Source organism: Cibotium barometz, chromosome 3, assembly GCF_041138505.1.
Source record: "Cibotium barometz isolate CiBa-2024 chromosome 3, ASM4113850v1, whole genome shotgun sequence".
Classification (NCBI taxonomy): domain Eukaryota; kingdom Viridiplantae; phylum Streptophyta; class Polypodiopsida; order Cyatheales; family Cibotiaceae; genus Cibotium; species Cibotium barometz.
In genome coordinates, this window is record NC_141048.1 from 64,196,703 (window position 1) to 64,219,178 (window position 22,476).

Consider the following 22,476-nt stretch of genomic DNA (forward strand, 5'->3'; position numbering starts at 1 on the left):
TCCTTGCATTTTCATGCTGAATGGAGGGCTACAAAGCTGAAAATGGAGGTCCACGTTTTTGCTTCAAAAAGGAGAAAAATCTTCATTAAGTTCAAGCATTAACCCTACCTTCATGTCATTGGTATGTTGCTACAAGTTTTTCTTGAACCATTTAAAGGATTTTTTTGGCAATTCTTGGATTCTTCTTCAATAATTAGGGCTTTCCTTCAAGCAACCCTTTTTTTTGGGAATTGATCATTTCCTCTCGCCATACAAGTACCTAATAGCTATTAGTTGTATTAATGAGAGGTTAATGCAACTAATATGTGGCATTGAGGCAAGCATTGGCCTATTTCTATATCTTGGTGATGGATTTTATGCCTTGTGGTGGCTTCATTAATGGCCATTGGTCACATTAATTGGAGATTAATGCATGCTTAAGTGTTTAATGTGACATTCGGGTAAGCATTGGCCTATTGCTACACCATTGGGATAATGATACATTGCTTGTCATTCACGATCAAGAGAACACACTATTGAAGCTTCTTCATGTAAAAGAAACCTCAAGATTTATGCTTATGGCATTTTTTGAATCATTTCCATGACATAATGCATAGCTCTCACCACTAGAACCTAAACATGTATGATTAGAGCACCATTACACACCATTGATGGTTTTTTTGAAGCATTTTGACACTCTTCATGCTTCATAAAAAAGATTGTCATTCACGATCAAGAGAACACGCTATTGAAGCTTCTTCATGTAAAAGAAACCTCAAGATTTATACTTATGGCATTTTTTGAAGCATTTCCATGACATAATGCATAGCTCTCACCACTAGAACCTAAACATGTATGATTAGAGCACCATTACACACCATTGATGGTTTTCTTGAAGCATTGAACACTTCTTTGAAGCATTTTGACACTCTTCATGCTTCGTAAAAAAGATTGTAAGCATTTGAGAAGCAATCAAACAATGCAAGCATTTGGAATGCAAGTGATGCTCTTGGATGCCATTTGAAGTGTAATAAAATGTTGAATTAAGACTCATGAAGATGTTAAGCATATGTGAATGCTCAATACACATGTATGTGGAGGTGTTGAATGCCCATGCTTTGGACACACCTATGTAAATGCCCCATGTGTTTTAATTGATACCTTTGGAGTTATACAGTGGTGGAGAAGGACATGAGTCCATGCTAAGTGATATATGGCATTATGATATTGGCATGAGTTCATGCAAACAATCTTGTAAGTGAAGTTATCCAATCTTTTCAAACATTCTACACAAGTTCCACATAATCACATTGTACTCACATTTCCTTCTAGAATCTAGATTGTGTGCGGGTGCTCTTACCATATTAGAGGAGAGGACAAGGGTAGTGTGTGTCTTGAATCCATCTATCCACCATGAGTGCCTTGGAAAAGTAGATAGATGAAGGATTATGTACACTAGGTACACGGCCTAAAAACTTGGCCCCAACTCTTGCCTTGAGAACTAGACTTGGTAAGAGGGTGAGAAGGCTTGCCTGAGAGATCGGCAAGCACAAAGTGCTTCATCAACTACAATCGGATTGAAGATATAAAGGCAAAGGGATTGAAGATAGAAAGGCAAAGGGATTCAAGTGTTGTGCAAAAGCAAATATAATGATGCATAGTGGTCACTTGTGGCATTGATTTGGATTGGGATTTTTTAATAAATGCACCAAGGTCATGTCAAATTTAAAGGTGCTAGAGCTTTTTCCCTTGGCTTTCTTACTGTCATCACCACTATCTTTGGCTTTATTGTACATCTCCTCCTCCTCCACCAACATTGCATTGAATTTCTCAAAAGTAAGAGGTGAGTTATGCATCTAGGTGTTTGGTGAGGTCATCGAATTGTCTTACTTCAAGAGCAAAACTTTAATTTGGTGTGTCGATTCTTCATCAATCTTGGTGATCCTCCCCACCATCGCCGTTTGATCTCATAGATTCTCAAGGTTTTGTATCCTTGTCTAATTCCTAATCTCATATTGGTTCTTAAGAGCTCGCCATGCTTCAGAAGCTGTGGTAGTATGCTGAATGAGGGTCATCACCAAATCAGTGAGGTTGGTGATGGCACATACAACATATCTGCATCCCTTCGTCTGCATGCCATACTGAGAGCAAGATCTGGCAGTATAGTCTTTAATAGTAAGACCTAGCTTTGAATCAACCCTATGATTTCTTGCAACTCATATGAATTAGGAATGGACATAATCTTGAATTTCTAAAGAGTGTAATTTGTCCCATCCACCAAAAAAGTGGAGGGCGGGTGTGAGTGGATGTGTTATTTACAAGTTGGGCCATCTCTCCAAATCTACCTTTAAATAGTAAACTGCTAAAACAATCTTTGCATAGAGCCAAAGCTCTGATACATGGTGGGTAAGAAAACACAGTAGTGGAAACATAAGCTTCACAATATAAAGAACTGAGTATTGTAGGAAGAAGTGAAGAGTAAACAATATTACTGCTTTGCAAACATTGATTATAAAAACTGATGGCTATCCACCCACATATGTGCTTTAGGTAAAGGGATTTGATGGCAATATAAATAGACTCTAGATGGAAGATGGGACATTAGCATTGCTCCCATGGCTCTTTGAGACCATCAAACCCTCCAACATGCCCAATAACTTGAGAATAGTATGTCCTTGGGTTTGCTATCCAACGTTAATAATGTGGTCACATATCTCGCACAAACATACATCCTACTTTTTATAAGAGTGCCAAGTTTACATAAACCTCTATAAAACGATCTCCTTACTACCTGGCCACATTTGGTCACCATCTAGTGTCTAAATTGGAAATTATCGGGTGTGTTTGAGTGCTCACCACATAACAGCTTATTCCTTATATAGAAGGCCTTACAAAATAGACTCAATGTAAGATTCCTCCCTCCGGCTTTTCAGGTGTGCAGGTGTAAAAACCTCCCCTTCTGATCTTATAATTATTCTCCTCTCTGAAATAAAAGAAAGATCCCGTTTTACCCTATTTTGGCCTAGAGAGAGAAAATGTCTAGAGAGAGGTAATTCAAAATTGAGATATTTTTTGATATAAAAATCCTCCTAGTTTCTAAAATGATTTTCCTTGAAACAGATATTCAAAAAGAAATTTCCAATGTGCAATTGGAAAAAGTTGAAATCAGGTAAAAAGGACCTTAGCCTAAGGGTCCAGATTTTCTGAAATTTTTGAATTAAGGTTCCTATGGACCAATTAGATTAATCCAAATGTAGGGAGGAGATAAATTGAAGAATAAAAGAAAATCCCCGCAAAAATGAGTAAATACTCACATAAGATGAAGAGTTGACTAAGGACAACGTTATTAGTTAAAAAAGAAGAGATATTTAGAAGAAATGATGCATTTTTTGACACCTCAGTGGTGTGGGGGAATTCCCCTCATGAAGGAGGCGCCTATTTCACATGTGTGGTTGAGTTTTAAACTCACAAATAATGAGATATTTTCATCTCTCCTCTCTCCTGCTTCAACTAGATCCAAAAAGTAAGCTAAACTGACCTAAAAATGATTAAACATTGACCAAACTGATCTGGAAAATTCTAGAATCAGTTTGCTTGGTTAGAGGCTCACTTTTTCCTATAAATGAAGCCTCCCCCTTTGTAAATGGTTAATAGTGTTTTATGCAATGTTACTCTACTCCTTCCTAGAGCCACAGGATTTTTTTTTTCCATCCCCATCTATCTCTTCCAAAATCTCCATGGCGGCCAAAATCAAAAAGCTGGGTGCCCGAAACCAAGAGCCGGGAATGGGAAAACGATCTATAACTTAAGACTAACGACTTAAGACCAACGCAAGCTTGTAGAAAGAACGGAAAAATGGCGGCAAGCAGCAGCAGCAGCAGCAGCAGCAGCAGCAGCAGCGCGGGCGCAGCGGCTTCGGAGGAGGAGCTCACTCTGAGTGTGAAGTGGGTGGGCAAAGACTACACGGTTCGCGTGTGCGCAGACGACACGGTGGGCGAGCTCAAGAGGCGCATCTGCGAGGTCACCAACGTCCTCCCCAAGCGCCAGAAGCTCCTCAACCTCAAGATGGGCGCCAAGCCCGCCGAAGACTCTGCCCTCCTCTCCCAACTTCCCCTCAAACCCAACGTCAAGATCATGATGCTCGGGTAAGATCTCTCATCATCATCTTGATCACATCATACATCCCATATGTCATTCATGATGATGACCCCCACCTATGTCTTTGATACATGATTATGACTCTAGTTATCCCTGATCATCTTCATGACTCCTCCTATCCAATATAGCATACATTTGTGTTGTATCGGATTGTGTCACACAATCATGACTTCATGCATGATCAAATATAATGTTGCTATAATTCTTATAGGCAAATGGTCAAACATATTTCTCATAACACTTGTCACAAAGGTTAAGCTGGCTGTAGTAAAAGAGAGGAGACTTGGACTAGCTTTGTCACAAGAAAACCCCCTCTGCATGAGAGATTCTGTAACATGCCATATCCTATCTCATGAAAAAAACAAAGAGATGATTTAGCAACAATGTTGTAGTGGATAATGAAGTCTAAACAAAACAAATGTATAACGCAGTTCTCGGAGAAGAGGATCTCACATTTCCTCTATAAAAAGAATTTTCTCAATCGGGAGAGCGTAGTTGTAAAGCATCAATAGAGTAAGTCGAGCAGGTTCTTTCACAATACCTCAGGGCTAGCTAGAGTTGAGTGATTAGAAATGTAGCCGTTTCGATATAACAAGGGGTATGCCGGATCATTCGCCAAGTAAAAGATCGTCATAAAATAAGCTGACTTTCATGGGTACATCTCTGGGTAGTAGTAAAGCAAGCTGTTGAGAGGTGTAGCTCATATAAGAGGTAAAAAATCAGACCTAACAGCTTCTTATGAAGAGGTAGGCAAAAACAATGAAGAAGAAAAAATATAAGCTTGAAATTGCATTAGAGAAGAAGGAAGGAGGGAGTGCCCAGCTCTACCATACCCTTTGCACATGGGTTTTGTCACTTGTCTCAGGCTTGTGGAACCTTCCCATGCTCGTTTACATGGCCACGGATTGAGATAGCCTAGAGTTCATCAATGAAGGGGCACCCAATTAATAAGAAGGTGGTCCTTTTAATAATTTGTCCTCGGGTTTTGAATGTAGTGTGAACTTGCACCATTCACATTAGTCAGATCAAAATTAGTACTTGTCTAGTGCAAAACACATAGAATATACTATGACAAGTCCAAACAAATTTATGCACACGCGTCCACGGGGGTTCTCACATGGACAATCAGCCAATTCCTCCGGCTTCGTAACTGTTGTTCATGATTGAAAAGTCTCTAAATATGCTTCAAGAAGTGTTGGATACTCTTTGAAGTATTTCTCATTAACCGTTTTGTGTAAGTGGCTAGATAATTCTTAAATTTCACAAGGTAGTGCCTTAGGACTTTGCCACTGGTGACTGTCCTCTGCTTATGAAATACAATCTGCCCAGTCTGTCATACCTCCTCAAGCTTATTCACATTCAGCGGATTTTCAAAAAAAGGTTTCATGGGTTCAGGCCCCACATATCTCTTCAAGACATTAACATGAAAAGCATTAGTATCCTCCAGTTGAGTTGACGAGGTAATGTAATCTTGAGATTCATTATATTTATCTTTAGCGTGATCTTAAACAGCTCATAATACTTGTAGAAAGCTTTGTATACATCTGGTTGCTTTTGAAGTCTAGCATTCTCAAGGTTTAGTAATATGCAATCACCTTCCTTGAGATTCAGCGTCTATGATGTAACCTTCTTGTATTTCGCATGAGACCTCTCTATGGCTGTTTGCACTTGTGCAAATGTAGTATCAAGATTGCTTGCATACTCATCAATGGCAAAATCTCATCCTGAATCCGAAGGATGGGTGGTAATACCACACGGCGAGAGAGTTGCTAGTGGGCGTGTGAACCGTGTTATTGCATGCAAACTCCAAACAAGGGGTAAGTACTTCTTCCAAGGTGATTTTTGCTCAGCCACTACCATCAAGAGGTATAACTCCAATCCAATAGCATGTAGCTATAGTGTGAAATGGTAGGTGGGTAGTTATGATCCTGTACACAAGAGAGCATAACATAACCTAGCCTCAAGCTAACATCAAGAGACCATAGCCTAAGCCTCAAGATAACATAGCCTTGGCCTCCCAAGCCTCCCTTGAGTGTGCCCCATGCCCCTATTATAAAGGAGGATCCTCAAGTGACTCATGACTCTCCATTTCCCATGTGTGACCCTTGGATGCTTGACCCTAACCTTAACCCTTAAGGTTAGTCCTAACCCATGCTCCACTAGAGCTTGTTCCCATGCTCCTATGCTCACAAGCCTAATGTGGGTTAGCCTCCTAGTATATGCACACATAATGTGTATTTCAACATATCAAGCACAGTTGAATTTGCTCTCTCTCGCTTTGTCCATCTTTTGTGGTTGACAAGTAGTGCTTGATGCTAATCATATGGTTGATTGGACCTAATCTAGGGTTAGGGGACCTTGAGGATTAGTGTAGCAGGCTGTGATTACAAGAGTTATGGTGTTTATAAGTGTTATCACATAAAGTATAGCTATTTATGAGTCAATGGCTATTTAGAGATGGTCTAAGGCTATATAAGTGGGATGAGCCTATTGAAGTGGTTGGGTTCTATTGTATTGTATCCTATCGGTGTGCTCGGATGACAGAAAGCCCGGGCCTAGGTTTGAGACATAGTCCAAAGAAGCCTTAGCCTTTGGGCTCAGGGGCGGTCTATGGATTTAGACCTACGGTTGGGAGGTCAGCTAGCTTGCACCCCTTTGATTTGTTGGTACTAATCTTGTTGTCTTGTGTTTAGGGTTTAGGGAGATCTTACAGTTGGTATCAGAGCGAACCTAAACACGGAGGCAGAAAAGCAAGGTTTGCATGTCTCACGCATGGTTGCAAGTATGTCGAGAATCCCAGGTATTTTTCTTGTGGTATTTGCTAAGGTTTTGAACTCGGTTATAAAGGAATGATCATGTTTGTAGTTTTTGTGTCACGCATGCTTGAAATGTGTGATTTGGAGGGTAGGAGAGAGAGAGAGAGAGGGTGTATGCAATAGAGATGTGTGTCCCATGGTCGTTTTTGCATGAGGGAACCTTACGTGTAGAAACCCTATAGAGCCGGCCTATGTAGGTGCTTATTGTTGGGATTGGAAAAGCCTTGTATGAGTTGGACATGGACTGCATGCTGAAGTCGGTGTGTGGAAATGTGCCTATAAGCTGCATTTGTGCTAGACATGCATGCTTAGGACCAAGCACTTGTTTGAAGGGCGATAGCACACGCATGAAGGATTTGGCTGATTCAAAGCGATGATAGGATGGTAGTAGTGTGTAACACATAGTCTTGGGTAGCAGGCCATACATTGTGTGGACTACCACGTGGTAGCTGTACATGAGTTGCCGTACAATACTTTGGGCTTGTGGAGGAGTTGGTGGTGTACATCGCTTTTTGGGGACAACACATATAGAGTCTTTGTGGAGTCCCAAGAGGGTGTCTCTTTTGGATACTCTCGTGTATACACTAGGGCAGATCTCAACCTATGATTTTTCTCTTCTATGCACATCAAAGCTAGGCCAGTCATAGCATGCCACATGCACTTTGCATTGTAGTGCATGGTGACAAGATGGCTCATCATCAATGCATCATTGTACAATAGAAGGACCCTTTAGGATATGAAAATGTCGTAGATATTGAGCCAAATGCTCATGATAGACTTAGCTAGCGGAGTGTGGGTACTCTCAATGGCTTCTCTGCATCTAGCTCGCCATATGTGCCAGGCTACAATGCTACTGCAAATCTCCCATCTTTGGCATGAGCCTAGTCTCTAGTGATTTGTAGGTGGGGCTGTGATTGGTACTGTCGAAATGCAGTGGTGAGAGACCTGAAGGGCTAGCCCTCTCTCATCCTCCTCGTAAGCCCTAACCATCTCAGTCTCTGTGGCCCAGGTGATAGTGCCCCATGTAATGATCCGGGTTGATGCCTTGTCCATAGTGAAGATGCGGAGAATCTGCCGCCAAACTTGCTGAGCCTTCGAACAATCCCAAAGACAATGTTGTTGAGGCTCCTGAGGGTGGCGACACCTCAAGCAAACTGCTGGCCGACCTTGAACTGCCAACCAAGTGCTGACCGTCAAGCTTCTATGTGCCATCAACCAAAGAAAGAGGGTGATCTTTCTAGGCTGAAAACTGTCCCAAAGGCTCTTGCTCTTCCAAAAATCTGAGAGGAAACGTTGTGAGAGGCCTTGTGATTGCCGATGTGTTGCTGCTGTCAGGGTGCCATCTATCTCTGGCATCTGGATCCTGCGGCCTAGCTGCGCTGTATATGCAAAGAAGGGGGCATCTAGAGTCTCCTCCCGATCAGTGGGGTCATGCCAAGTCCACTCGCTTGGGTCCCGCTGTAGGTGTGTGAGAGGTTGGTACTCCTATATTAGTCGTTTGAATCTCTCCCTGGCCACCTTGGCTGGTGGTGGATCTATGTGCCACTCCCGTGCTTGAAATCCAATCACCCTCACCCTCTGTAGGGTGCAGCCACTGAAATCCTCTAAGGGGAGCTTGGATCTCTCTAATCTGCCATGGGATCCAATAGAAAAGGTGAGCAGGCCAGTGCCCTCATCTGCTTCATGGACTGCCACAAGAATATCATGCTTGGTAAACATGCCTAGCCATATAGGGGGAGTCGGGTCTGGGATAGGAGTCAGCCACTCCCGAGGAATAGTTGAGTCGATGTCGATGCTGAGCCTGTCTCTACCCCGGATCCCTGTCAGGTCTCTCTCTTGCACCTTCGAGGTAATTATCTGTGTGCAATCTAGTCTCCAAGGGACCTGGTAGGTCTTATGCTCAACGCTCCCCATGATACATGAGGTCGGGCCCCCAACATGTGGCCACTGGGTAAACCGATCAGGGGGTTCCAGACGCCTTAGCCGCTCCTCCGAGGCTATCGGAGCTATCTGCCTAAGGGCCGGCTTGAGGTGGCCCCAAGCTCGAAGAAAATTGGCTACAAATCTGTCCTCAAAAATTGGACTAAAACCACGGGCCCGCATCTCTGTGAAGATCCATCTGGTACTCTGCGGCCAAGGGTCCCTTGGACTTTGGGCGCGGGCTGAGATCCGAGCCAAGAGGAAGTCCTTCCAAGGCTCACCACCGGGAAGGAGTCCTCGAACAATCAGCTTGCCCAGCAAGACACGACTCTAAATAGCAAGGTCAATGAGGCCTAGTCCCTATCTACGTCATGGTTGAATGATCACTCTCCATGCCACCTTGGCCTTGGTAGGCCTCTCCTCACTGTTGGCCCATAAGAAGTTCCGGATCAACCGTTGTACTTGTGGCCAATGCAAGCTCGAGAGAAGGCCCAGCACGAAGTGATGTACCACATAGTGGCAAGAAGAACTTGGTTCGCCACCACCACTCTACTTGCAAGGGAGAGTCTCATAGAACTCTAATATAAAAGCTTCTTCTGAATACTTAGAAGAAGAGGGGCGAGCTGTTGCTCAGGAGAAATATCAATGCCCACTTGGCATCCAAGACAGTGAACTAGAGTGTCCCTCGGGATCCAATGGAAAGCCTCAACTGGGCGCCAAGTCGGGGCGGGTGTAGAGCCTTCCCAAAAACCACACGACTTGTGCCAGTTGATCAGTGCTCCTGATGCGGGACAAAAGATCTCGATTGCATCTGCAAATCTCTGGAGATTCCCCACATCTCCTGAAAGGTAAGCTGTTGTGTCATCTGCAAACTCTGAGTCAAGTAGCTCCTCCTGAGGGTGGAAGGGGAGACGCAACCCTTGAAGCCCAGTCTCCTGATCTGAGAGAAAACTACTCATGGCCTCGGCAACGAATAGGAAGAGGTAAGGTGCCAGAGGATAGCCCTGTCGTACCGAGCGAGAAAGGGGAAATTTGTCACCACAGCTCTCTGAATGAGAACCTGGTTGTGCGAGGCTAAGTAGAGTCCTGAAACCCCACGAATACACTCCATGGGGAATCCCATTTGGCTCATCGTGCTCTCCAGAAAGCTCCAATCCACCCTAACATAAGATTTCTCAAAATCTAGTAGTAGCACTATGAGGTCTGCTGTCGCATCTTGGCCGACGTCGTCGCCTCCCAGAAGGTGTCGAGGATGCTCTGATCCTGAACAAAGCTAGTCTGAGTGTCATGAATCAAGTCAGGGAGGAAAGGTTGAAGTCTCTTATTGATGGCCTTGGCCAGATCTTATAGGCGGTCCCTAGAAGAGTGATGGATCTCCATTGTCGGATCTCCAATCTTTCACCACCCTCCTTAGGAATCAAATGTATCAAACCCTTTGAGAGCCCCTTGTGAGCATAATCTCATTGAAGGCAACTCAAAGGCCGCCTTCCATGAGGTCCTAGTGATGAAGGAAAAAAGAGATTGGAAGCCCGTTTGCTCTCGGGCATTTTCCCCTGGGTAGTGCTGTCAACGCCTCTGCCAACTCCTCCGCAGTGAATGGGGTCAATAAAGACCGAAGAGAGGGGGGAGCCACCTCTCTCGTGTGCCGTCAGACCCTCTCACACGCGTCCATCACCTGTGGGGATAATGGGGCACCAGTGAGAAGAGATCGGAAGAAATCAGCGGCGAGGGCTCTCTCATGGGGGGGATCAAAAACGATAGTTCCATCCTGACCACGCAACCTACGAATACCATCTCTCCTCCTGTGGGGGCCGGCTATCTCAAAGAAATTCCCTGTGACTTTGTCATCGGCTTGAATCTAGAATGAAGCTCTGGCATGGTACTTGTACTCCACCCTCCTATCCTCAATGGATCTAATCTCCGTGCGGACGGCAACCAGCCCTTCTTGGAGCGCTCAGCTTCTTGGGAGCCCATACAATAGTACTCCGCAAGGACAACCTGAGGTACATGAGCCCATACACAATAGTACTTCAGCAAGGAAAACCATTGGTACAGCCCGCATAGCAGCTAACACACAGCTTTCTACGTAGTAGTGCTCAGCCTGATGCGCTGGCCAGCTGCACATGAGACTTTTGATGGTGGTCACAAATCGGTTTGCGCAATGTATGGAATGGTTTGCGGCAACTCACACCTGCAATTCTTCTCTACCCATGTGTACACATGTTGCTTGGAAGAAGGTACATGCTTTCTAAGTGGGGGTCTAATACTATGGTCTTAATGAAAGAGTGCATAGAGCGGAAGCAAGATAAGCACTAGAGTTTGCTGTTCTGAGAAGTGCAAGAGAGAGAGAAATGAAGCAACTATGCTGAGTATACTGCAATGAAAGCAATCCCGAGCAAGAGACAAACTAGTCTCATAATTGAGGGATACAAAAGATGACCAAACTTTGAAAAAATGAGGAGGCAAGCCCACCTATAAATAGGTCATGAGGGCTGGTCAACTGGACAAACCAAAGCTGGCCGCCTAGAGAGAAGTCACCCGACCTGGAAAAAAAAACCACGAAAATCGGGAAGAATACCAGGAAAATAGGGGTGGCTAGCGCACAACCAAGGGCCATAAAAGGGATCAAGAACCCGTTCACGAACATAGTGATACCGAATCTCAATGTGTTTCGTACGAGCATGGAACATAGGGTTCTTGGTGATGGTGATGCAACTCTGATTGTCACACTAAAGAAGAGTAGATCCGGTAGGAGGAAAGCCAAGTTCTCCCGATAATCTCCGCAACCAAATCGCCTCACATGTAGCATAACAAACTGCACGATACTCCGCCTCTATAAAGGAAAGCGCCACAATAGGTTGCTTTTTTACTGCTCCATGAAATGGCTGCTGACCCAAGTGAAAAATGTGGTCAAACACCGAGTATCTGGATCTCTAGCCTAATTTGAATCAGACCATCCAAGAAGAGTGCACTCTTGGACATAGAAATGCCAAAGTCCAAAGTCCCACGCAAGTACCGAAGAACCCTGAGAGCACACCACAATAAGCTGACTGTGAAACAAATGTCCAATCGGGAGTAGGTCAACCAAACCAAACAACCGACAAGAACCCGATACTGTCCCTAATCAATCCCTGGTAAAGCATCAAGAAGAGAGCTTCTCACTAGTATCCATAGGAGAAGATATTGATTTGCATCCTGTCATCTGAAACCTGTCAAGTATCTCTTGTGTATACTTCTGCTGAGAGAAGAAAATACCCTTAGGAGTTTGCCAAATCTCAAAGCCAAGAAAATAATGTAAAAGGCCAAGATCCATCATCTCAAACTATTGTCTCCAAAGCATCCATGACTGAACAGATCCTCACAGAATAAGAACCTGTGAAGATGAGGTCATCAACATAGACCACAATGATAACAACGGTTTGAATCTGCATGAGAATGGCGCAGGCCAAGCTTCTGAAAGAACTCATCAATCCGTTGGTACCAAGCTCACGGAGCCTGCCTTAGACCATACAAAGCTTTCTTCTATCGGTACACCTGATCCTATTTTCCTGGAACCTCAAATCCCGGAGGGTGATCAACATACACTTCCTGTGTAAGCTCTCCATTCAGGAAAGCCGACTTGATGTCCATCTGGAATACGGGCCATCTATGATGTCCTGCAAGAGTAGGAATGGTGCGAATAGTAGTTATCCTGGCCGTCGGAGTGAAGGTCTCATTGATATCGACTCCAGGGCATTGAGCATAGCCCCTGGCAACCAACCTCGTCTTGTTCTTGTCCAAGCTTCCATTAGCTCGGTACTTCGTTTTGAAGATCCACCGCACACTAATCACCTTACACTGATGTGGCCTAGGCACCAAAATCCAAGTGCCATTCTGTTCAATAGCATCCAGCTCTGCCTGCATAGCACGACGCCAAGGCTCATGTGAAAGAGCCTCGTCCATAGAAGTGGGATTTGAAGGACCATGAATAATAGAGGACATAAGAGCATAGTTAACAAACATGTTGCCCTCATGAATTTGTCTCCTTGAAACTTTGGAAGATCGCCTGAGAGAACCAAGCAGAGGAGTAGAAGGAAGCTCTCGTAACCCAAAATCACGAATTGTCTGAAAATACCATCCAAGCACCGATCTGCTTGAACTTGCTAGAGGAGGAGAAGAGTCATTATCATCATTTGATTGAGAATCCAGAGTTGGAGGTGTAATAGAAGCGCGGGGAGGAGAAGGAGGAGGCGGAGGAAGAAGAAGCTCACCACCCCCCTCAGAAGATGCAGGAGTCTTGTTGAACACCACATCACGGCTCATAACAAATTTGCCGGCTTGTTGATCATACATACGATATGCCTTGGACATAGAACTGTATCCGAGAAAAGTCATGCGCTGAGACTTCCAGTCTAACTTGGAGCGATGCTCCTTAGGCACATGTACATACGCTGAACAACCAAATACCTGCAAATGAACAACAGAGGGCTTCTCACCATGGAAAGCCTCATATGGAGTTTTATTGGAAGAGCAGCAATAGGAGACTTGTTCTGAATATAGATAGCAGTAGAAACTGCCTCAGCCCAGAAACGTCGAGGTAACGAAGAATGCTCAAGCATAGCACGGGCCATTTCCATGATGGCCCTATTCTTTCTCTTTGCAACTCCATTCTGTGATGGAGTATATGCTGTAGTAAGCTGTCTTTGATTGTATATTGTCGAAACTCCTGGGATGTAAACTCATCCCCTCTGTCGGTCCTAAGAACCTTGACCGAAAAACTGGTCTCTTTTTGCACCTCAACCCTCCAATCACAAAAGTGCTGAAAAGCCTCATCCTTGGACTTCAAAAAGAAGACCCAAGTAAATCTGGAGAAGTCATCCACCATCACGAGCATGTACAACGGCTTACTCAAAGACGCGGTACTCATAGGACCACATAAGTCTGCATGAACAAGAGCAAGTGATGTCGAAGATCTGTGTTGCCTCCTTCGGAAAGGCGGCTCGGTGCTACTTTCCTTGTAAACAAGAGGAACAAACAGAAGATGGAGCCTTGATGGTCGGTAAACCCTCAACCAACCCATCCTTCGAAGCTCGTTGTAGAAGCCGATAGCTCAAATGGTCAAACCGAGTATGCCAAAGAGCTGAAGAAGAACCAATAGAGAGCAAAGCGGTTAGCTTGTATAAGCCACTATCTTGGACTCCTTGAGCCAAGATGCTACCAGTCTCCTTGTCACGAATAGTAATCTCGTAATGAGAGAAGATCACCTCCGCACCTTGAGCTGTAAGAGCACTCACTGACAAAAGGTTAAATGCCAAATTTGGAATGTACAGAACGTCAGAGAAGTACAACACTCATTGACAAAAGGTTAAATGCCAAATCTGGAATGTACAGAACGTCAGAGAAGTATCTCTTGTCCTTGGAGGAGCGGAAGATGGGGATGGTGCCACGTCCATGAACTGGCACGGAAGAAGAATCACCCAAAGTGATATTGCCTGTCTTGGCAGTAAAGTCCTCGAACCAATCCCAGTGAGGTTTCATGTGAGCAGTAGCACCACTATCCACAATCCAAGACCGCGATTGAGAAGTCACAAGAGCTAGTACACGACAAGCACCGTCTAATATAAGAATACCATCATTCTTCTTGGTTTGAGACACCGCTGTAGAAGTAGATTCCTTTGCTTCTTCATCTCGCTTCTTCTCGTGACAGTGAGTGACACTCCACGTCCTTGTTTTTAGAAGATTTATTTTTGTCTTTGTCTTTATCTTTGTTGTTATCCTTGGAGTTCTTGTCAAAATCCTCTTTCCCTTTCTTTTGTCGATTCTTCCCTTTATCTTGAGCAATCAAGCTCCATCAGTACCATGAGAGGTGCCAGTCCGCTCCTCAAAGCGAGACTCAATTTGCATAATGGAGGGGAGAACTTCTTCCCAAGTGATTGGAATAGGACGAGGAGAAGAAACAAGAGACTGAAAGAAACCATCAAACCTCTCTGGAAGCTTGGAGAGGAGGCGAATAGCCATATCTTGTGTAGAGATATCCTTGCCCACAAACAACAAGATCGTCCCGGAGATCTTTAATCTTCGAGATGAAAGCAGATAAAGATGGAAAGGTAGAAACTGACAAATTCATAAGCTGCTTTTCCAAAGCGAAAATCCGACTTGAAGACTTAATCTCGTAAAGATCTGCAAATGCCTTCCAAACTTCATGTGCAGCATCTACTGTACGCACATGAGAGAATAGAATCTTGACAATTCAACATCAGAAAGGAGAAAGCACGACGATCATTTGCCCGCAAAACATCAATCTGTTTCTGAGTCACACCAACGGTAGAAAGGGTGGGAGAGGTGGCATTGGCAGCTGTAACAAGCCAGTCCCAGAGATCCACTCCTCGTGAGGCCGATTTCACCTTCACCTTCACCTTCCATAAAGTAGAGTTGGAGCCATCCAACTTTGCAGACTCAGAGAACATATGAAGAGTAGTTGGGGCAGCCATCACCAAAGCTCGGGCTCAATCTCAGAAGAAAAAACGGACAATCTTAGAAGAAGAAGGGTCCACCACAGGTACCGGGTGCCACAGCAAACCAATATCTGCAAAACACCTATAGAAGAGGAAATGCAGCACTTACAGTACTGCCGCTGTGAAACCAGAGCAGGCCAACAGCTGTACAGGGGTCCCAGAGGTCAAAAGGCGCTAAACTGAAATGGTGAAGTGCCTGGAAGAGGCAGGCCGACCAGCAGCAGATCTGGGGAAAAAACGCAGAAGTGAAGGTGCTGAAAACAGGGCATAGACTAGGGGCAGCAGAGTGAACTCTGAACCTAGAGCGATGATACCATGAAAGAGTGCACAGAGCGGAAGAAAGAGAATCACTAGAGTGTGCTGATCTGAGAAGCGCAAGAGAGAGAGAGAGAGATATGAAGCAACTATGCTGAATATACTGCAATGAAAGCAATCCCGAGCAAGAGACAACCTAGTCTCATAAGTGAGGGATACAAAAGATGACCAAGCTATGAAAAATTGAGGAGGCAAGCCCACCTATAAATAGGTCATGAGGGCTGGCCGACTGGAGCAAAGCTATTGGCCGACTGGACAAACCAAAGCTGGCCGACTGGAGAAAAGTCACTTGACCTAATGCCAGAAAAATAGGGGTGGCCAGCTCACAACCAAGGGCCATAAAAGGGATCAAAAGGGGACACCAAACATGGGCAGAAACTGGGGATGAATATGCTAACACTTAACAACAAGCCTTCCCCAAACCCACCCTACATAGTTGACCGAAACACATAAAAAGCCAATTGTTTTTTTTTTGGGGAAAAAAGGGACAACTTTATATTACATTAAGCGGCAGTCAAGGCTCATAGCCTTTACAAAACTAGCTACTAAGTGTTGGAGTATGCACAGATGAGTCATTATTTTGGTCTTTCCATATGAGGCAGTGAACTTTGAAGTGCTTGGAGAAGAAGATGTGGGTGTGGTTATTGAGTAGGCATGTGAAACTAGCTCCTCAACATTGCCTACAATGGAAAGTGTTAACCTTGTGAGATGGCCTATCAAAAGACTTACCTTCGAAGATGGATCACCATTATTGGATGAAAAAATGCAAGTAGAGCATATAGCCAACAATGGGTTCAATGGGAGCCTTGCTTCCTTGCTTATAAAAAAGAGAAGATATTTTATGGTAAAAAGGAAGGGTAAGGAGCTGTCGACAATAGCAGGTTCCTCTACAAGGATATCATTCGACATAGTATCCCTATTGTCCACCATAGATTGTTGTGAAAAGAAATGTTAACTTGTAGATCGTGGAATGGTCTTGAATTTACGTAAACATTATTGGGGACAATGCTTGCAAGCTAGAACTAACTATATGTATGACTCTCTCAGCATGGCACATCGTACTGATGCTATAGGAACAAGGCAATATAGGTTTGCAATGAATGGTGAGAGGAGATATGCTGCGTAGACAACACAAGAGAGAGAAGAGGGAGCAAAGGAGAGAGCTTGTGGGACAAGATCACCTTTTATAATAGCAAGAAACTATACAATGGCAATAGCCAGCAAGTAGTGTTGAACTTGTGCTTGGAATGAACTACATCAAGTGAATATGAGAAAAGACCCCTTTTTTAGTGCATATGTGAACTGGCCGATTGCCTCTAGAAACAGGCCGACTGCCCACGACTTACTAAAAATAGGAGAAAATGATAAAAGCCCATAAATAGGAAAACCCCATAAATACACTGAGATGCACAATTCTAACACTAAGTACCATGGCCAAATGTTATCTTATCGATTAAAGTATGTCCACATTGCTTTCACTTTATTTCTTGAATCAATGTTGGAAATAAAGCAAAAGAACACTTACCCTGATTTCTTCAAAAGAATGTTTCACTTGCATTTTGTTTGGTACAATCAGTGCAACTCATTAAGAATGGATATGAGAAGTTTGTTATTTTAAAATAATGAGTCATTATCTTTACATGGATGTCTAGATTGTTTTGTCTTGGTTGATGAGGAGTTCTCACTTGCAATTTTCAGCACTGTTGAAGATGAATTACTTGTGGAGCCGGTCGATGCTCCAGAAATTGTGGATGATTTTGAGTTTGAAGAGGTTGATAGCTTGGACATCAAAGATAGGGAAGTCAACAAGTTAAAATTGAGGAGGCGTATTGAGCAATATAAGGTGGGTGTAAGATGATTTCATTAGCTAGTAGCTACTTTGTTCTAGTTTTTGAGCTCTCAAATGGTTTGTAAAGTTTAAGACAAGCAATATAAGCAGCTCAGTCATGTTGTTTCTTTGATGAGCTTGTTGATGATAACTAAATTAATTAAGGAGTGGATTAAGCAAAGAAAGCAAGATAAGGAGTTATAAAATCACACCAAATCTATTCCATGAAACTCTCACATAAAGGAAGCCAAGTACAACAGTTATAGCCAAAAAGGCTTATCATGATATCATTGCTTACATCACCCAATCTTATCACACTCCATCTAACTCACCCAATCACTCCATCTAACTCACCCAATCACTCTTATACACAACAAACTTTTGCACATATAAACTTGGTGCATGTGTGCACACACTCTCTCTCTCTCTCTCAGGACCATGGAGCCATCACTTTTTATGGGAGATGCCTCCTAGAGCTTGGCTCATGCCACATCCTTGCTATCTATAATGGGATGGCATGGTGGCTTGCATTAGGAGGGCTTACTAGTTTTCTGTACAAGGGGGGCACCACAGCATGGTCGATTATCTTATGGGATTGCCTCGATTATCTTATGGGATCGCCGGAACTAGCCTCGTTGATACCTTACTTTACCATCCCACCATGCCTGCTTGGTGCCGACCATAGCTATCTCACCTTCGCCCCACATCTGCACACCACCTACCCCAGCATAAGCACCATCCATCACACACTACACCCAAATCCATTTGACCCATGATTGTGGTCTTATCTATGCAAATCAGCTCTACCGTCGTCTCTTAGATGTAGACCCATTTGCACCCCTCACAACTCACAATAATCATCCACACATCCACCATCGACAATTTTCCACACACCCGTCGGTCCACCGTGCCAAAGCTTGCACAGGTGCCATGCCTCAGAATTGTTGGTATGATGACGAATGCCGTATCACACATGCATGTCTTTTGCGTGAGTTAGCTACCGGCCAAATCCAAAAGCGTGAAGCTGAACGGATTCACTGGTATCTTACTCGCCGGCGCAAGAAACGAGCACATTGTTGTAAACATCCCACATCTACCTCACGCACATCCCATCACATCCACCTTTTTCATAGGAGACATGGTGGTGAAGGCTATACGCAGGCGTCAGAACGGCCGATCACTCGATCATGAGGGGCTTATGGCTGAGCTCTCTCTTATGCAGGCGACACCCTAGCACCCCGCCTAGCCCATATGTTTAATAGGGCCCTCTCAGAGGGCTTTCCCCCCACCTGGTCATCACACATTAGTGCACCTATCCGTAAGGCGGGAGACCCCATGGATCCTAATAACTATAGAACCATCATGATCGGCCATATCTTGGCAAAGCTCTATGGATCTATACTTGAGTCTGAGCTTAGCACACTGGTAGAGAGAGAGGGATACATGGCATCATGGCAGACAGGATTCAGGAGGACCTTCTCCACGTTGGATCACATATTCATGCTTCAGACTACCATCAAGCACGCCAAGGCAGATGGCCACCGACTATATTGTTGCTTTGTGGACTTCCGCAAGCTTTTGATACAGTGCCTCAGGCCCGTCTCCTATAGTGCTTACAGCATCTCGGGGTCTTGTCTGACATGATTTGGGCTATCATTGCTTTATATGAGTTAGTTATTGGTAGGGTGAGATGTTCAGGAGGACCATCCGAGGAGGTTTGTAGCACCATTGGAGTGAAACAAGGATGCCTAGTAGCTCCGACCCTCTTTGGACTTTACATAGATGAGATCTCAGGCTTCATTGAATCGGAGGCGGAGGAGCTTTTCTAGGAGGTATTCTTGTTTCCATCCTTTTATATGCTGATGATATTGTACTCATTGTAGATTCTGAGGAGGGGCTAGAAAAGCACATGGATACTTCTGTTAGAATTTGTGCATCTCATTGTGTGTGGGGATTGGGCCTTTTATTGGCACACATGTATTTATCTCATTTGTGCTGGTCGTGAGGTTATTTGCTGCAGTCGGCCAACTTCACTCCTTCCCTATATATATTATAAAGGCCACTTCCCTTCTCACTTATTAACTCAGTTCACTCCTTATCAGGCACATGTTCTACACCATCTGCTGGCTGGTATTGCCATTGTAAAAGCCTCTTGCTACATAACATGATGTTCATTGTCTGATGTGTCTCTCTCTCCTTTGCTCTCCCTCTCTCCTATGTTTTACTTCCACATTGTGCAACTTGATCATGGTATCAGTCGCTTAGGTGACCGACACTTCAAGGCAGCGGTGGTTAGTTTCCTTCCTGCAAGAAGTTCAACGTTTTTGGGAGCAGAAGAAGGCTTGCGTTTTTTGCTACATATGCAGCAGAGGGCTGCGTTTTGTGCAATTTTCCATGTGGCTGTTTTCCTCACCATTGCGTGGCTGCGTTTTTATTTGGCTGCTGCGTGTTTCCTCTTGAAGGCTGTGTTTTCTCATTGGTGGCTGCATTTTCTTCTAGGGTGCTGTGCTTTAGCTTTGGTTGCTGTGTTTTTGTGGTGGCAGCAGCTCTCTCTCTCCTATGTTGTCTTCTCTGTCATCCATTGTCGGTGGTGGTGCGTGGGCTGTGTTTTCAGCCTTGGGCAGCAGTGGAGATGTTTCTTCTTGTGTGCTTCAACCTTGCCTTCTGTCACCATTTGGTCCATCTCCATTTCTGGAGCCACTTCTATGGGACTGTCACTCCATAGAGCGGCCAGATTTGTACCATGTTCACATGTGGCCAGGCCAGTGTCCCATGTGAAAGGGTCAATCATTTGGTGTCACATGGAGGGGAACCAGTTGTGTGCCACCCGTGTGTGCGTCTTATCCATGGGGCTGTCACTCCATGGTAGGACTGATATTTGTGCCGACCTTGTCTATGGGGTTGTCACTCCATAGGAAGGCACGTGCCAAGACTTGTGTTTTGCCTTTGGGACAGGACTTCACATTTCTGTCGCGCCAATTTCGTGCCCGACAAGAAATCTTTGTACAAGTTTCATGAAAGGGAGATTTCGTCCATTACATGTGCACATGCATTTATGTTTGCATGCATAAACTTGTTTTCGCATGACTTGTTCACGTGTGTTTGCTTGCTATGTCGTGCTAGTTCACTGGACGGGGACGTCCCCAGTGTACCGTGGATGTGTTGTTTGCTGATGAGTTGGTGTGGCGTGTGAACTGGTGGTAAGTATTACCCTTTTTGGCCTTTTCAAATGTAAAATCCTTTAAGTAATGTCAACCTTAATAATTATAAGGTTGGGTGTTCACACACATTTAAACACTGGCTGGACATTTTCTCTAATGTGGATGCTCAACATTATTAATAACATTTATAGTTATTATTGCATGAGGTAATTATTCTTTCCCCACACGTGGATGGTTGGTGGGAGTGTGATTGAAGGAAAGTATCCACCTTGTTATTATCAGCTTGTACCCGCCTTGTTATTACCTGCATGTTGTACCCGACTGCATCTGCACTTGTTGTACCCGGCTGCACTTGTACTGATACTCGTTTGTTTTACCCGATTGCACCTGTACTTGATGTGTCCGCATGTTGTACCCGACTACATCTCCTCTTGTACTTGTAGTACTTGGCAGTACTTGTTTTACTAGTTGTATCAGGTTGTACTTGATTGTACCCTCAGTTGTACCAGCTGATTTTCAACATCTACTGTTGCCAGGATCTGCCTACAATTTGGGAGTGTAATAAAAAAGGGATGAGCTTCTCTCCTGGGAATTGAATTTGAATATTTGTCAGGTATTTATCTTTGTATTTTCAGATTCAGTAATTGTTAAAATTCAATGTTGTTTGTATAAGTTTTGTCAGGCAAAATATCACCCCCTGTTGCCTTCATTAATAAGGCCATTAGGACGGTGATTTCTTCCCATGATTACCTTGACCGCGTCTCACATTTTGGAGGAGCCAGTAAAGGTCATTTGGGGTATGAGGAAAACTGGGAGCAAAGCTGATTTAAGAGCACTAGGTATTGCTTCCTCCGCGGTGTTTCACCTTGCCAGCCGTTAGTACGGGCGTGCCTATTGGTGCACGGTCTCGGAAGACCAGGGAGGGCAGGTATTCAACCAGTGGAGGTGGGAGATTACTTGTGACTTTGTTTACTCCGACAACTGATTCTTCACGGACAACATCTCATTGTTTACCAGTTGTAGTCACTCCTTGTTATGGAGAAATCTGGCCTAGGGCCCGTGAACACTTGTACAAATAAATACTCCAAGACATACAACAGAATTGAGAGGGGAGGGAGAGGGGAGGGGAGGGGGGCTTTCCGGTCCCAGTGATGGTGTCAAGTGTTCTTTGTTATTTTTAGTTTCAATGTTGCAAGTGTTGTCCGATGTTTGACTTAGTTAAGTGATCCAAAATATGTGTATTTTATATTCCGATTTGTCAGGCCTCCTGTAGGGAGCGGTTACATTGGTATCAGAGCCTGGTCGTCTCTCTTCCTCAAGAGGAGACGCGGTGTTTTGAGATTGGAAGCAAATACAGACACTTGACTCAATGGACCACCAAGGTAACCTTTTGGAAGTGCCAAATTCCAAAGGCCAGTCTAGTGCTTCTCGTGATTCCGATGCATTGCTTGGACGGCACAAATCTCTTGAGAGAGGTTATGACAGTGCATTCATGGGACATCCATCCTGTGGAAAAGAGCCTGTGCATGAGGATGAGCCCAATGCATTGAGGGTTGAATTGGAGCACATGAAGAAGCTTTTGTAGGCAAAGGAGCAAGAGCTGAAATTCTTGCATGAAGATTCCTATGTACAAAGTGTCATTGAAGCAAGGAAAGATGATGCCATGGTGGATATGACCTTTGAGTCTATGGCTCGTGAAGTGGGCAAGAAGCCAAGGGAGTTGGCACTCTCCTATCTTATCTGCAAGGGTGATCTCAAAGAAGGAGAGGATGAACAATTAGTATTCAAGAATCCACCTCGTTTGA

The 22,476-nt window shown here is 44.2% G+C and overlaps 1 protein-coding gene across 1 annotated transcript in view; it reads left to right on the forward strand.

The window, feature by feature from the left end:
* Positions 1 to 3,799: 3,799 nt before the first annotated feature.
* LOC147640392 (ubiquitin family protein) overlaps positions 3,800 to 22,476 on the forward strand; it is a 73,726-nt gene continuing 55,049 nt past the window's right edge. Inside the window, exons 1-2 of the mRNA XM_086780070.1 lie at positions 3,800 to 4,124; positions 17,381 to 17,525. Coding sequence (XP_086636196.1) covers positions 3,835 to 4,124; positions 17,381 to 17,525 — 435 coding nt within the window. The 5' untranslated portion in view covers positions 3,800 to 3,834. The remainder of the gene's footprint in view (positions 4,125 to 17,380; positions 17,526 to 22,476) is intronic.